The sequence below is a fragment of the Phyllobates terribilis genome, unplaced genomic scaffold (genome assembly GCF_046119375.1).
Source record: "Phyllobates terribilis strain yellow unplaced genomic scaffold, ASM4611937v1 Scaffold_11__3_contigs__length_659146591, whole genome shotgun sequence".
Classification (NCBI taxonomy): domain Eukaryota; kingdom Metazoa; phylum Chordata; class Amphibia; order Anura; family Dendrobatidae; genus Phyllobates; species Phyllobates terribilis.
The window spans coordinates 52,323,143-52,338,387 of NW_027362771.1; the positions used below are offsets into that span (position 1 = coordinate 52,323,143).

The 15,245-nt window shown below is 41.9% G+C and overlaps 1 protein-coding gene across 3 annotated transcripts in view; it reads left to right on the forward strand.

Annotated features, from left to right (window-relative positions):
- The first annotated feature begins 1,399 nt into the window (after nucleotides 1-1,399).
- The window catches only part of LOC141165557 (E3 ubiquitin-protein ligase RNF14-like), a 59,385-nt gene continuing 45,539 nt past the window's right edge, over nucleotides 1,400-15,245 (forward strand). The window contains exons 1-4 of one of the 3 annotated variants that reach the window (XM_073651254.1): nucleotides 1,400-1,620; nucleotides 7,230-7,390; nucleotides 12,661-12,812; nucleotides 13,664-14,167. In XM_073651254.1, coding sequence (XP_073507355.1) covers nucleotides 7,237-7,390; nucleotides 12,661-12,812; nucleotides 13,664-14,167 — 810 coding nt within the window. In that variant the 5' untranslated portion in view covers nucleotides 1,400-1,620; nucleotides 7,230-7,236. The remainder of the gene's footprint in view (nucleotides 1,621-7,229; nucleotides 7,391-12,660; nucleotides 12,813-13,663; nucleotides 14,168-15,245) is intronic. The other 2 variants (XM_073651253.1, XM_073651252.1) reach the window with 2 other exon arrangements.

A 15,245-nucleotide genomic window follows, 5' to 3' on the forward strand; every position in this document is an offset into this window, starting at 1 on the left:
TCCTCCACACAGTATAAGACACTCCCCATGGTCCTCTACAGAGTATAATGCACTCCCAATGGTCCTCCACACAGTATAAGACATTCTCCATGGTCCTACACAGAGTTTAATGCACTCCCAATGGTCCTCCACACAGTATAAGACATTCTCCATGGTCCTCCACAGAGTTTAATGCACTCCCAATGGTCCTCCACACAGTATAAGACACTCCCCATGGCCCTCCACAGAGTATAGTGCACTCTCCATGGTCCCCACACAGTATAATGCACTCCCCATGGTCCTCCACAGCAGTGTTCCCCAACTCCAGTCCTCAAGACCCACCAACAGGTCATGTTTTCAGGATTTGCTTACTATTACACAGGTGGTGGAATCATTGTGCAGGTGATGCAATTATCACCTGGGCAATACTAAAGAAATCCTGAAAACATGGCCTGTTGGTGGGCCTTGAGGACTGGCGTTGGGGAACACTGCTCCACAGAGTATAATGCACTCCCCATAGTCCTCAACAGAGTATAATGCACTCCCCATGGTCCTGCAAACAGTATAATGCACTCCCCATGGTCCTCCGCAGAGTATAATGCATTCCCCATGGTCCTCCACACAGCATAGTGCACTCCCCATGGTCCTCCACACAGTGAAATGCAGCCCCCATATGGTAAAATGCAGCCCTCCATAGGGTAAAATGCAGCTCCCCCATAGGGTAAAATGCAGCCCCCAGTCCTCCAGTATTATCAGTACTCACTGATTTAAAAAAAAAAAAAAATACATACTTACCGCTCCTCTTTCCTCACTGCTTTAGTCTCTGCAGCTCATCTCTTCTCATCACCTCAGCAACTGCCAGCTCCACTGTCTGACACAGCGTGGCGCGATGAAGTGATGTCATCGCGCCACTGCGTCAGACGCAGAGGAGGTATGATGGGAGAGGGATTGTCACGACAGTGGTACGCCTCTGGACTTAGGATAAAAGCCAAACCAGAACCTCAGTTTGCAGATACGGTGTTTCGGGGTATTGCCCCTCGTCAGTGAAAAGTAAGAGATATGATTTGGCTGGAGTGAGAGGCTAAGACTGGGATCTAAGGGGTTAGTTTTCTCCATGTGGAGAGTGACATGCCACTCTCCACAGAATACTTACCTCTTAGATCCCATGTTTAATATAAGAATACTTCCTTATAAATGAATGAACATACAGAAAGACAAACACTGAAAATCAAATATGACATTCTGAACAGAACATTCTCCCGTAGTTAATATGGCTCTATCTAGGAGCATACAGGTACTCTGTGACAGGTGACTCTGCCCCTCCCTGCCAACTGTCTACACTGTATTATGTCTTCCTGAAATGCCGGAGTAAACAGGCAAAGCAGCCAGTGAGGTGTGTGCAGATGAGCTCATGGGTTATATTGTATTACATAGCACTTTAAGCCTGAGACAGCCTTCGGTCACATGCTTTAGTTGGGCAGGGAGTGCACAGCTCAGTATTCTCCATCTTAAAGCCTTCTCTTCTTCCAAGTACATCACAGACCCAGAGTCTGCTTCCCTAGTCAGACACACATACACTTTAAGACATTGTGTGAGAGGTTACAGCACAATCCGACATCTACGTGGGCATCAATAAAGAACGTAAGTACCTGGAAATTGCAATGTTTATGGGGGTCTCTGGACGTCATTGATGAAAAGGTTATGGACTTTTTATGTGCAGTACATTGTATTTAGATTCCTCACCATATTCAGGATCTTAAACATTAATAGATAATTCATAACAAACTATCAGGACGTGAGAGACTCCTGCTGTTTATCTTTACCTACATTACTTAGGTTTCATATAATTCACCATATTTTTAAAAGACTTTTCCTACATAAAATAAATAAGGTGTTAAAGGAGCATGACTGTTTGGGATGTTTATTATTTCCTGTAAGTTACTGGCAGACGTACACATACAGAAGCCGTGACATAGCGCAAATTTGTCAAGTTGTGAAATGCACCATATATAATTTGCACGCTGCACGAAATTGAATTTTTTGTGACGTAAAAATGTATGAGAACGTTTTACAGAAGTTTCCATCACAGAATGATTCATCTATAGTTACGTAAGTCTGGAAATCCCCGGTGGCATATTCCAAGTCCATTACTATTCACTGCCAGCTTCAGTGGAAGAAAATGCTGCGTCACTGGGCTGTGTGCCTTTTGTTACAAGTGTACCTGTTTATACAGTGCCTTGAAAAAGTATTCATACCCCGTGAACTTTTCAACATTGTTTCACATTACTCTCACATAAACAAGTGGTCTGAAACTAAAATTTATTTTAATCCTAAATCTCTTTTAACGTCATAATATAATCTTTTTTTCCTAATATACTTAAATGAAAAATTCCCTAGCGTTCCTCTACTACTTTAACTGTTTTATTATTATTCTTTTACTATGTCCTGCATGATGACCCTTTGTTTGAGAATCCCAGTGCAAGCTGGGATACTCAAACAAGTCGCCATCAGGGGGCAGAGGCTGTGGTCACTGAAACAAAGCATCATCAGTGATGTCCGTTTCAGAGGCTGGGCTAGTCTCAGATCTACTGAGCATGCATTGGTTGTCAATTCCGATGGATGCTCAGTAGGTTATTGTCACTGTGCACTTTTCTTCTCAGTGCACGGTGACAATACACTCTCTTGCCGGCTCTGATGAGAAGTTGTGATGAGCCGCCAAGAGAGCAATCTGTCAGTGTACATTGTAAGGAGAGAACAAGCAAGGAGAAACCAGTGCCGCCCCAGTAAGTGACGTCACTTCGTGAGCATTGACAACTCACGCTAGTTCAGGAGAGCAGAGACTAGCCCAATCACTGAATCCAGTCCCTAAAACAGACGTCACTGATGACGCTTTGTTTCAGGGTGGGGCAGAGGCTGCGCTAGTGATTGTAGCCTTTGCCCCTGATGACTCGTTTGGGTATCCCAATATGTACTGGGATTCTCAAACAAAGCACCATCACACAGGAAGTAGTAAAAAAAAAATAAAGCGGTTAGATAGAGTAGTAAGGGAGTGATAGGGAATTTTTAATTAAAGCATATTAGAAAAAAAGATGAGATTATGACATTAAATAGATAGAGATTTAGGATTAAAATACATTTTAGTTTTGTACCACCCATTTAACCCCTTCACAACCTTTGACGTACCCATACTCATGTTCGAATAGAGATTCCAGACCTACGTCATGACGAGCCCACACGATTGCCACCGGGAGCTCGGCTTAAGTTATAGCTGACACCCGACTCTCACTGCCAGGAGCGGTGCCCGCACAGCCCCGAGCCATTTAGCCCTCTAAATGCCACAATCAATATCAATCACAACATTTAGAAATCTGGTAGAGGGAGGAGGCTCCCTCTCCCTTCTGATTGGCGCCCTTGCGACGTCATCACGACAACCTCTGGGTTAGCCAGCTATGGCAAGCTCGTTAGACCATGCCGGGAGCATGACCTAAGAGGCTTCTGTTAGTGCAGCACTGAAAGGTATAATGCACTGTAAAAATATTTTTAAAAAATCACAAAATAAAGAACACAAAAAAGGATAAAAAAATTCTACCATAAATTCACAAATTTACAAAAAAAAATAACAAAAAAAGTACACATATTTGGTATCGCCGCGTCTGTAATGACCCGACCTATAAAACTGTCACACTAATTAACTCCTTAAGTGAACCCCTTAAAAAATTAAATTAAGAAAGTACTATAAAAAATACTATGTTTTTTCATCATACCGCCGAACAAAAAGTGGAATAAAATGTGATCATAAGTCGAATGGAAAGAAAAATGGTATAGCTGAAAATCCCATATTGTCCCGCAAAAAAGCAAGCCACCATACAACAGAGAAGTAAAAAAGTTATAGCACTCAGCATATAGCGATGCAAAAACGATTCTTTTTTCCGTAAAATTGTTTTCATTGTGTAAGGCTGTGTGCCCACGATGCATTTTTTAAGCGTTTCCGCAGCAGCAAAAACGCTGCAAAAACGCATGGTAGAAAGCCTGCCATGTCCCCCCAATGATAATCCGCATGTGCTGGGCACATGCTGCGGAAATTTACGCTGCGGATTATCATTGCGGAAAAAAACACAGCACTACCAATTATTTTGTGGAAGTGCTGCGTTTTCGCCGCCATTGACTTGCATTAGAACGCGCCAATTCCGCCAGACTGCATCTGTACTTGCGTAATTGGCGCGTTCTAATGTGCGGATGGTACCCGGGTGTGGAGGACAGGAGACTCTCCTCCGCACCCAGGTGCCCTAAAAGCTGTAAAAAAAAGAATAAAATTAAAAATAAAGATTATATTTACCTTCCGACGGCCCCCGGACTCCTTCCCTGTGCTGGCTGCCGACAGATCGCGCAGGACTGAAGGACCAGCGGTGACGTCACAGTCATGTGACGGGAGGTCCTTCAGTACAGCGTACCGCGATCTGCCGGCAGCCAGCACAGGAGCGCAGCAAGGCTGCAGGGGCCATCGGAAGGTAAGTATTAGGTTTATTTTTTTATTTTTTGACATTCTCTCGGGTCACACTATATAAATCCATGCCGTTTGCATGGATTTATATAGTGTGACCGAGTTGTCAAGCACTTTCCAAGTGATGCTAAAATCGCTTGGAAAGCGCTTGTTAATCCGCATGCGGAAATGCATGTGAAGAACGCTTCACTTCTGCATGTCCCTGGCAGGAAAACGCATGTACGATCCGCATGTACAATCCTCATGTACAATCCGCATGTACAATCCGCATGTACAATCCGCATGCGTTTTTTTCTGCCGGGGAGATGCAGAAACGCTCAGGAAAAAATCCTGAGCATTTCTGCATCGTGGGCACATAGCCTAAAAGCGGTAAAACATAAAAAAAAACATATATCAATGTGGTATCGCTGTCATCGCTGTCATCGTACTGACCCTAAGAATAAAGCTGCTTTATCGCTTGGATGGCGTGAAAAAAAAAAAATTCCTGAATTGCTGGATTTTTTTCATTCTGCCTCCCAAAAATTGGAATGGAAAGCGATCAAAAAATGTTATGTGCCCGAAAATAGTACCAATAAAAGCATCAACTTGTCCTGAAAAAAAAAAGCCCTCACATGACTCAGTTGGCAGAAATACACAAAAATAATAGCTCTCAAAATAGCGTTTTTTAGTGTGTGATAGTACCAAACATAAAAAAGCAATATAAATCTGGTATCGCACTCACCCGAGGAATAATATCTTATATGAACTTCTAATAAAGAATTTATAGTTTAATTAATATGCATGTTTACCTTCTTAACCTGAAACTCAATGTTTCAGGTAGTGTCTATTGACTTTGATTGGAAGGGCTATGCCTAATATGTTTTTTTGTGATTAGTGTATTAAAGGGGTTTTCCCAAGAAAGAAAGTTAATTTTAATCAATAGATCTTGGAATAATAATAATTTCCACAATTTAATGTATTTAAATAAAATGTTCCTGTGCTGAGATAATCTTATAAATGTGCCCCTGCTGTGTGCTGTGTAATGGCTGTGTCTGACTGTACAGGAACATGGTCTGATCATACCACATCTCCTGGGCAGGGGAGGAAGCAAAAAAAGTATACAGACATTACAGCAGGGGATCACAACTGATTCTTTCTGTGAGGTAAAACATTTCCCTGGCGGTTTTTAAACAATGTTTTACTTCAAAGAAAGAATCAGCTGTGATCCCATACTATAATGTCTGTATACTTTTTCACTACCCCCCCTGCCTAGGATATGTGGTACAGTATGATCAGACCATGTTCCTGTATGGTCAGACACAACCATTACACAGCACATAGCAGGGGCACATTTATAAGATTATCTCAGCACAGGAACATTTTATTTAAATACATTAAATTGTGGAAATTATTATCACTTCAAGATCTATTGATTAAAAATAACTTTTATTCGTGGGAAAACCCCTTTAAGTAACCCAAGGATTAAATCTAGAAGGGCATTACAAGAATAATAAGGTGCAAAGATGGTTAATAAGTGGACCATGGTGGTATGGCAACACCATAACTGGTACTGGAAGGGCAATTATATGAGTATATAAATAGAGCATCATGCTACCCCATTGACCGCTAAACCCATCCTGCCTCTGGTCTGCTAGCTGGCCCCAGTGACGCACCGACCAGCAGGATGAGTTGTAACTGTACAATGTATTGGCTGGGTGGTGAACATATCGCCATGCAGGAGGAAAGAGTACTGTACTTCCCTTCCAAAGTCCTGTTCACAGGTTGGTGGCCAGCATGGGAAGGAGCACTGCCCCTGTGCTGCCAGCACTGCAACAGGACAGTAACAGGTAAGTTCATTGTACATATCAAGCATATTGCTAAAAAAAAAAAAAAAAAACATTGTGTAGAGTCGGTGTCTCTGCCTTCTGCCGGCCAGAGACGCCGATCCCCTCACCGCCGCGGTCCAGGTCTGGCATCCTCCGGCTCTCCTGCTGCATCTGCCCGGGGTGCGCGCAACACGCGCAGTTCTCCGGGCACTGTACTTAAGGCGCGCGCTCCCTCCCTCTTAAAGAGGCCGCGTGCGCTGTCCTTTAAGAGTCCCCCGCCAATGGCCGGAGGACTGTCCTTATATAAGGCATCTCCTCCAAAATGGAGGTACCTGTGCCAGGTTGTTGTTTGTGTGCTAACACTCTCTCCAGCCCTTAGGTTCCTGTGCCCGCCTGCCTATTAGCTGTGCCCGCCTGCCTGTCTATCAGCCGTGCCCACCTGCCTATCTATCAGCTGTGTCCACCTGCCTGTCTAGCAGCCGTGCCCGTCTGCCTGTCTATCAGCCGTGCACGCTTGCACGCTTGCCTGTCTATCTGCCGTGCCCACCTGTTTGTCTACCCGCATCTCCTGCCTGCCTACCAGCCGTGCTAATCTGCTGTGCCTGTCAGCTTCGGCCATCAGTCCCATGGGAGTCGCCTTCTCTCACACAAGGTCGGTCCCAAAGTGCCACCTGGTTTACCTTCCCGGTCCCTCCTTGGTTCAGGGAGTTGACTAAGCCGCGGTGTGGCCAGGGTCGGTCCGGGTAGGCACTTAATTACGCCCCTCTGGTCCCTCCTTGTATCACAGTACAGAGGTTCCACCACCCGGATCCGTAACACATTATATGCATAATATGAAAAAAAATTGCCGTGTCATGAAGGTAATGGCTGTGATGCCAAATGGTTAAATTGAATCTTACAGTAGATATATTTTTTTATACCTTCTGTCTTTTTGACTGTCACAGGTAACCAATGTCAAGAGAAGATCAAGAGGCACAAGAGGACGAACTTTTAGCCCTTGGAAATATCTTTTCAAAGGAGGAATTTAAAAGGCAAGATGCTACTAAAGGAGGGGAAATTCACTTGTGTTTACAGTTACCTTCAGCTTTTGTAATATCTATAAAAAGTGAGTACAAAATTGTTAATAGTTAACAACAATATAGATGTATATTGAAACGTGGGAGTGTAGCTATTCTGGCATTGTCAGCAGTTAGAAATAATCAGATTCGCAAATCAGTATGCAGCAGTGAATCTGATCAGCAAGGAAGAGTTTCGCGTTTGATGATTTCCAGAAAATCTGATCTGATGTGAACCTTCCCCAACCATACCAACAATTACCACTAAGAGAAAGGAGAGCAATCAGAATTTCATCTACACTAGGCTTTTATTTTCATGTCATTAACACCTGAGTTGCTTTTTTTTATTGAGGATTTCCCCATATACATTTATGAGGTTTTACATCTCCAGTAAAAATCAGTTGAGTTTCTTTTAGATCCACAAAATTCACAAGTGAATAATTAAAAAAGAAAAGCTAAAACATAAATAAAAAAGATACTTCCACTGGAGATTTGTCAGCTCTTCGCAGAGTGAAAACAGATTTGTGTGAAACACACAGCGCTGGTATGGACCTCTGTTGGTGCAAATGGATCGCAGGACTTAGCATAGCAGGGCTTTCCTGCTGGTCTCCGTGCATCACAGTGGTCCAGTATACACCGAGACCACCATGAAAGCCTTATTAGGAAGCCTGTTCTTTTTTCTATTTTCTCAACCGCTATGGACTTTACTATAGATACTTGAACATACTTGCAGGCATTTTCTCCAGCAAATCTGTAATATATTATATACAGTTATATGAAAAAGTTTGGGCACCCCTATTAATCTTAAGCTTAATGTTTTATAAAAATTGGTGTTTTTGCAACAGCTATTTCAGTTTGATATATGTAATAACTGTTGGACACAGTAATGTTTCTGCCTTGAAATGAGGTTTATTGTACTAACAGAAAATGTGCAATCTGCATTCAAACAAAATTTGACAGGTGCATAAGTATGGGCACCCTTATCATTTTCTTGTTTTAAATACTCCTACCTACTTTTTACTGACTTACTAAAGCACTTTTTTTCGTTTTGTAACCTCATTGAGCTTTGAACTTCATAGCCCGGTGTATGCAATCATGAGAAAAGCTACTTAAAGTGGCCACTTGCAAGTTGTTCTCCTGTTTGAATCTCCTCTGAAGAGTGACATCATGGGCGCCTCAAAACAACTGTCAAATGATCTGAAAACAAAGATTATTCAACATAGTTGTTCAGGGGAAGGATACAAAAAGCTGTCTCAGAGATTTAACCTGTCAGTTTCCACTGTGAGGAACATAGTAAGGAAATGGAAGAACACAGGGATAGTTCTTGTTAAGGCCAGAAGTGGCAGGCCAAGAAAAACATCAGAAAGGCAGAGAAGAAGAATGGTGAGATCAGTCAAGGACAATACTCAGACCACCTCCAGAGAGCTGCAGCATCAACTTGCTGCAGATGGTGTCACTGTGCATTGGTGAACTATACAACGCACTTTGCACAAGGAGAAGCTGTATGGGAGAGTGATGCGAAAGAAGCCGTTTCTGCAAGCACGCCACAAACAGAGTCGGCTGAGGTATGCAAAAGCATATTTGGAGAAGCCAATTTCTTTTTGGAAGAAGGTCCTGTGGACTGATGAAACCAAGATTGAGTTGTTTGGTCATACAAAAAGGCGTTATGCATGGCGGCAAAAAAACACAGCATTCCAAGAAAAACACTTGCTACCCACAGTAAAATTTGGTGGAGGTTCCATCATGCTTTGGGGCTGTGTGGCCAATGCCGGCACCGGGAATCTTGTTAGAGTTGAGGGACGCATGGATTCCACTCAGTATCAGCAGATTCTTGACAATAAAGTTCTAGAATCAGTGACAAAGTTGAAGTTACGCAGGGGATGGATCTTTCAGCAAGACAATGATCCAAAACACCGCTCCAAATCTACTCAGGCATTCATGCAGAGGAACAATTACAATGTTCTGGAATGGCCATCCCAGTCCCCAGACCTGAATATCATTGAACATCTGTGGGATCATTTGAATAGGGCTGTCCATTCTCGGCGACCATCAAACTTAAGTGAACTGGAATTGTTTTGTAAAGAGGAATGGTCAAAAATACCTTCATCCAGGATCCAGGAACTCATTAAAAGCTACAGGAAGCGACTAGAGGCTGTTATTTTTGCAAAAGGAGGATCTACTAAATATTAATGTCACTTTTCTGGTGAGGTGCCCATACTTATGCACCTGTCAAATTTTGTTTGAATGCAGATTGCACATTTTCTGTTAGTACAATAAACCTCATTTCAAGGCAGAAACATTACTGTGTCCAACAGGTATTACATATATCAAACTGAAATAGCTGTTGCAAAAACACCAATTTCTATAAAACATTAAGCATAAGATTAATAGGGGTGCCCAAACTTTTTCATATAACTGTATAGTATATACCAAATGTATTACTTTCGCAGCATGAACAATTATTACCACTATAAACTAGATTACTAAAGGACAGGTCAGAAAAAGTCAAAGAATAGAGAACATTTAAATCCAAAGACTTGCAGGTTGTCTCATTAAAGACATTTACTTTTCTATTTTTTCCATTTAGCCCACCCAATCACGAAGATTTCTTTCCAGCTATGAAACAGCTCTGCAAAGTTTACTATCCCAGGCTTCTTGCTTTTACACATTATTTATACTCCCATGAAAGCCGCAAATTGTGCCCATGACTGCCACAATGTCCCCCATAATACAAAGCCACATGCAGGCCACAAGAGAACTAAAGCAAGTAGGTAGTGATGAGGCATTAAATAAATATAGAAAATTAAATAAATTCTGTAAAAACCAAATCAAGGCAGCAAAGATTGAGACAGAGAGAATCATTGCCAGAGAAAGTAAAAATAATCCCAAAATATTCTTTAACTACATAAATAGTAAAAAACTAAAAAATGATAGTGTTGGCCCCCTTAAAAATAGTCTAGGGGGAAATGGTGGATGAGGATGAGGAAAAAGCCAATATGCTAAATGATTTTTTTTCAACTGTATTTACACAAGAAAATCGCATGACAGAAAACATGATTAGTGATGACAAAAATTCTCCATTAAATGTCACTTGCTTAACCCAGCAGGAAGTACGGCGGCGTCTAAAAATCACTAAAGTTGACAAATCCCCGGGCCCGGATGGGATACACCCGCGAGTACTGCAGGGATTAAGTAACGTCATAGATAGATCATTATTTTTAATCTTTAAAGATTCCATAATAACAGGGTCTGTACCACAAGACTGGCGAATAGCAAATGTGGTGCCAATATTCAAAAAGGGGACAAAAACCGAACTTGGAAATTATAGGCCAGTAAGCTTAACCTCTACTGTGGGTAAAATCCTGGAGGGTTTCCTAAGAGATGCTATACTAGAGTATCTGAAGAAGAATAACCTCATGACCCAATATCAACATGGGTTTACGAGGGACCGTTCCTGTCAAGCTAATCTGATCAGTTTTTATGAGGAGGCAAGTTCCGGAATGGACCAAGGAAATGCAGTGGATGTTGTGTATATGGACTTTTCAAAAGCTTTTGATACGGTTCCACACAAAAGGTTGATGCATAAAATGAGAACAATGGGGATAGGGGAAAATATATGTATGTGGGTTAAAAATTGGCTCAGTGATAGGAAACAAAGGGTGGTTTTTAATGGAAAACACTCAGACTGTGTCTCAGTTAACAGTGGGGTACCACAGGGGTCAGTATTGGGACCGTTTCTTTTTAACATATTTATTAATGACCTTGTAGGGCTCATACAGAGTAATATTTCAATATTTGCAGATGACACTAAACTCTGCAGGGTAATCAATACAGAGGAGGACAATTTTATATTACAGGAGGATCTATGTAAACTAGACGCTTGGGCTGATAAATGGCAAATGAGCTTTAATGGGGATAAATGTAAGGTAATGCACTTGGGCAGAGGAAATAAAATGTATAATTATATGCTTAATTGTAAAACACTGGGCAAAACTGTAACTGAAAAAGACCTGGGTGTATTGGTGGACGACAAGCTCACGTTTAGTGGCCAGTGTCAGGCAGCTGCTGCAAAGGCAAATAAAATAATGGGATGCATTAAAAGAGGCATAGATGCTCATAAGGAGAACATAATTTTACATCTATACAAGTCACTAGTGCGACCACACTTAGAATACTGTGTACAGTTCTGGTCTCCGGTGTATTAGGAAGACATAGCTGAACTAGAGAGGGTGCAGAGAAGAGCGACCAAGGTTATTAGAGGACTGGGGGGTCTGCAATACCAAGACAGGTTATTGCACTTGGGGTTATTTACTGTGGAAAAATGAAGGCTTAGGGGTGATCTTATTACTATGTACAAGTATATGAGGGGACAGTACAAAGACCTGTCTACTGATATTTTTACTCTGAGGCCAGAGACGGGGACAAGGGGGCATCTTCTACGTCTGGAGGAAAGAAGGGTTAATCATAAGACGTGGATCCTTTACTGTAAGAGCAGTGAGACTATGGAACTCTCTGCCGCATGATGTTGTAATGAGTGATTCACTACTAAAATTTAAGAAGGGCATGGATGCCTTTCTTGAAAAGTATAATATTACAGGTTATATATACTAGATTCCTTGATAGTGCATTGATCCAGGGAACTAGTCTGATTGTCGTATGGAGTCAGGAAGGGATTTTTTCCCCAATGTGGAGCTTAGTGTTTGCCACATGGGTTTTTTTTTATCTTCCTCTGGATCAACATGTTAGGCAATGGGTTGAACTAGATGGACTTAGTCTTCCTTCAACATTAAAAACTATGTTACAATGTGTCTCCTCTAGAAAACCTATTCTGTGCTTGCCTCCTGCAGACAAGCTTCTCGATGTTTGAAGTGTGGATTTGACTTCCACATGTCAGATGCAGAATCTGATGTCATTTACTCAGAAACAATCGGTCCAATGGTCATGGCTCTTTCCCTGCTAGTTTTCAATTGTAACCATGTGCTAAGTACACAAACACATTTGAAAGCAAAATTCACAAGCCCCTGGTGCCTAAAACGAGTGGTGTAATTGGTATGGGTCCTAGATCTCAGACACCCACTGATGTCATTCCAGGTGCGATCCAAATGACATGTTCAAACTGAAATGTATACTGAAGTATAGTAATTCATTAATGCACAATAGTGCTGTGTACGGAAAGACGGCATAAAGCCAAGTATAGTTCAAATCCTTATGCTGCATAAAACACAAACCTTACATTTCGGAACATGAAGTAAATCTGTTGCTGTCATTTATTCAGTAATTCAAATGCTAAAATTGGTTTTGTTCTTTTTTTCCCCACAAGGTAACAGTGCGACAAACTCTTTTGCAGACGACTTTGAGAACACTGTGTCCTTTCTGCCACCAATTGTGCTGAACTTTGAACTTCCCGCAGATTACCCATCCGCTGCACCCCCGAACTTCACACTAAGCTGCAAGTGGCTTTCACCAGCACAGGTTACTTTTCATTTATTATACTAACAGGATTCCTTACACAAGCTGTTTATATAATTGGGGGGAGGGTTTCTTCATTGTGTCTCAGACCTCCTAAAAGCAGTGTCTATAGGAGAATATACAGTATAAAGCATCCGTTGGAGCGTTCCATGATGAACCTTTAAAGCGCTGTCCCATGATGAAATATGACATTTTTCTGGTTCATCACACAAACATTTTAATTTTTAAATTAGATTATTTTTTTAAAAAATGCTCCTGTGTGTAGATACTGCTGTTAACTACTAGTTACGGTGCCTCCAGACATTTTTTTAAATCCTTCGCAGATCATCCACTTTTGTGTCCTATACTGTGGAGATAGACACAGTCATTAGCTGTGGTCATGGATGTTCTGAGAAAAAATCAAAACAACATCAAAGGATGCCACAACAAGTAGGACAAGGACAGACAATGTAATCGGGTAGCAGCTGTAGTTTTTGAACCCCTATTATATCTTAACTGCTAACAGATTGTATCATCTGGCCTTACCCTTATGTTTCAGCAATTTTTTCAAGCAATTTTTTAAAAATAGTTTCAATAGAAAAAATATTTTGTGTGACGTAAAAGAGAAAAAATGTGCATATTGAAAGTGTATTATTAGGAATTAAAAAAAATTAAATTAAGAGGAAAAAAACAGAAATGAGGTGGTGGTAAAGGACAGTTTTTAAAACATATAAGTCTCAAGGTAAATCCCATTATTTTTAAATACTACATTTATATACCCATGTAAATATTCAGGTTGATTTGGACAATATGACTGTATATATTCTTACCCTAACAGTAGACTCATGTTATTTATTTATTTATTATTATTTCAGCTCACTCTGTTATGTCAGCGTCTAGATGAGCTATGGGAGCAGAAAAGGGGATGTGTTGTCTTGTTCTCATGGATTCAGTTTGTAAAGGAGAAGACACTTGATTTCTTGAATATAAAATCCCCATATGAAATTGAGCTGTCTAGCAATGGTCTACAGAACTGGATGCAACCCCCTGAAAAGACCCCTGCTGATGGGGTCTTATTGGAAAGGGGATCATTTGACAAACGGGCCATACAGGACGTGCAGTCAGTGTCTGCCCTGGTCAAATACATCTTGGTCTTCAGTGAAGCTCAGGAGAAGAAGGTTTTTGATAGTAAACAGTTCTTGTGCGATATCTGTTTTATGGAGAAGCTGGGCAGTGAGTGCACCCACTTTAAGGACTGCCAGCATGTGTACTGTAACAGCTGTCTCAAAGACTACTTTGAAATCCAGATTAAAGACGGACAAGTTCATGCACTAAACTGCCCTGAACCAGAGTGCAAATCTGTTGCAACACCAGCTCAGGTAAGTGAGAGCTCTGTGAAGGTTTTGAGTGTAGCTAAATTATTTCTATTCACAATTATATATAAGAAAACATTTTCTATTGCAGAGAAAAGACTTTTATGGGCCCTTTTACACATAGTGGGGTAGATTTATCAATGCTGTGTATTTGTTATACAGTGCAAACCTATACTAGACAGTCTTAAAATGTGCCAGACTAGCAGCCCGAGTTCCGAAACAAATACGTTTTGTAAGCTAGGAAAGTGTGCTGTACATAATAAAAACTAACTCAAATTACCCATGTCTATTTACTTTCAGCCTTTTTACACGATAAACAACAAAGTTGTCATAATCAATAAATTAGTAAATGGCATTACGGAAAACAAAAATAAAATATATAAGATTACAGAGACGTTCGCCAATTCAAAAAGTGAATTGCCCAGGGCAGATCGCGTGGAAATCTCTCTGTATGCTTTATCACCTTCAGCTGATCCTGTTAAAATCTCTGCCTCAAGAACATTTCTATTCAATGATGTTACAACTAATTGTAATGGGTCTGGGAGGTGGAACCTCTGAGCTATTATACAAAGGGGCAGTCTTTGTAGGAGGCAGGTGGCTCCCAGGGAAGGCGGAAGGGTAGACACGGCAGGTGACAAGAACAGTCTCAGGGTAGAAGGGCAGAACGGACACGGCAAGTGACGGGAACAGTCTCTTGACAAGCGGGTGGTCACGGCAAGTGACAGCAGAGCCTCCAGGTAGGCTAGCAGGCAGGTAACAGGTGAGCGCTCCCAGGTGAGCGGGCAAGAGTCTCTGGACCGGCAGGTGGTCACAGCAAGTGACGGCAGAGCCTCCAGGTAGGCTAGCAGGCAGGTAGCAGGTGGGCGCTCCCAGGTGAGCGGGCAAGAGTCTCTGGAGAGGCAGGTGGTCACAGCAAGTGACGGCTAAGCCTCCAGGTAGGCTAGCAGGCAGGTAGCAGGTGGGCGTTCCCAGGTGAGCGGGCAAGAGTCTGTGGACAGGCAGGTGGTCACAGCAAGTGACGGCTAAGCCTCCAGGTAGGCTAGCAGGCAGGTAGCAGGTGGGCGCTCCCAGGTGAGCGGGCAGA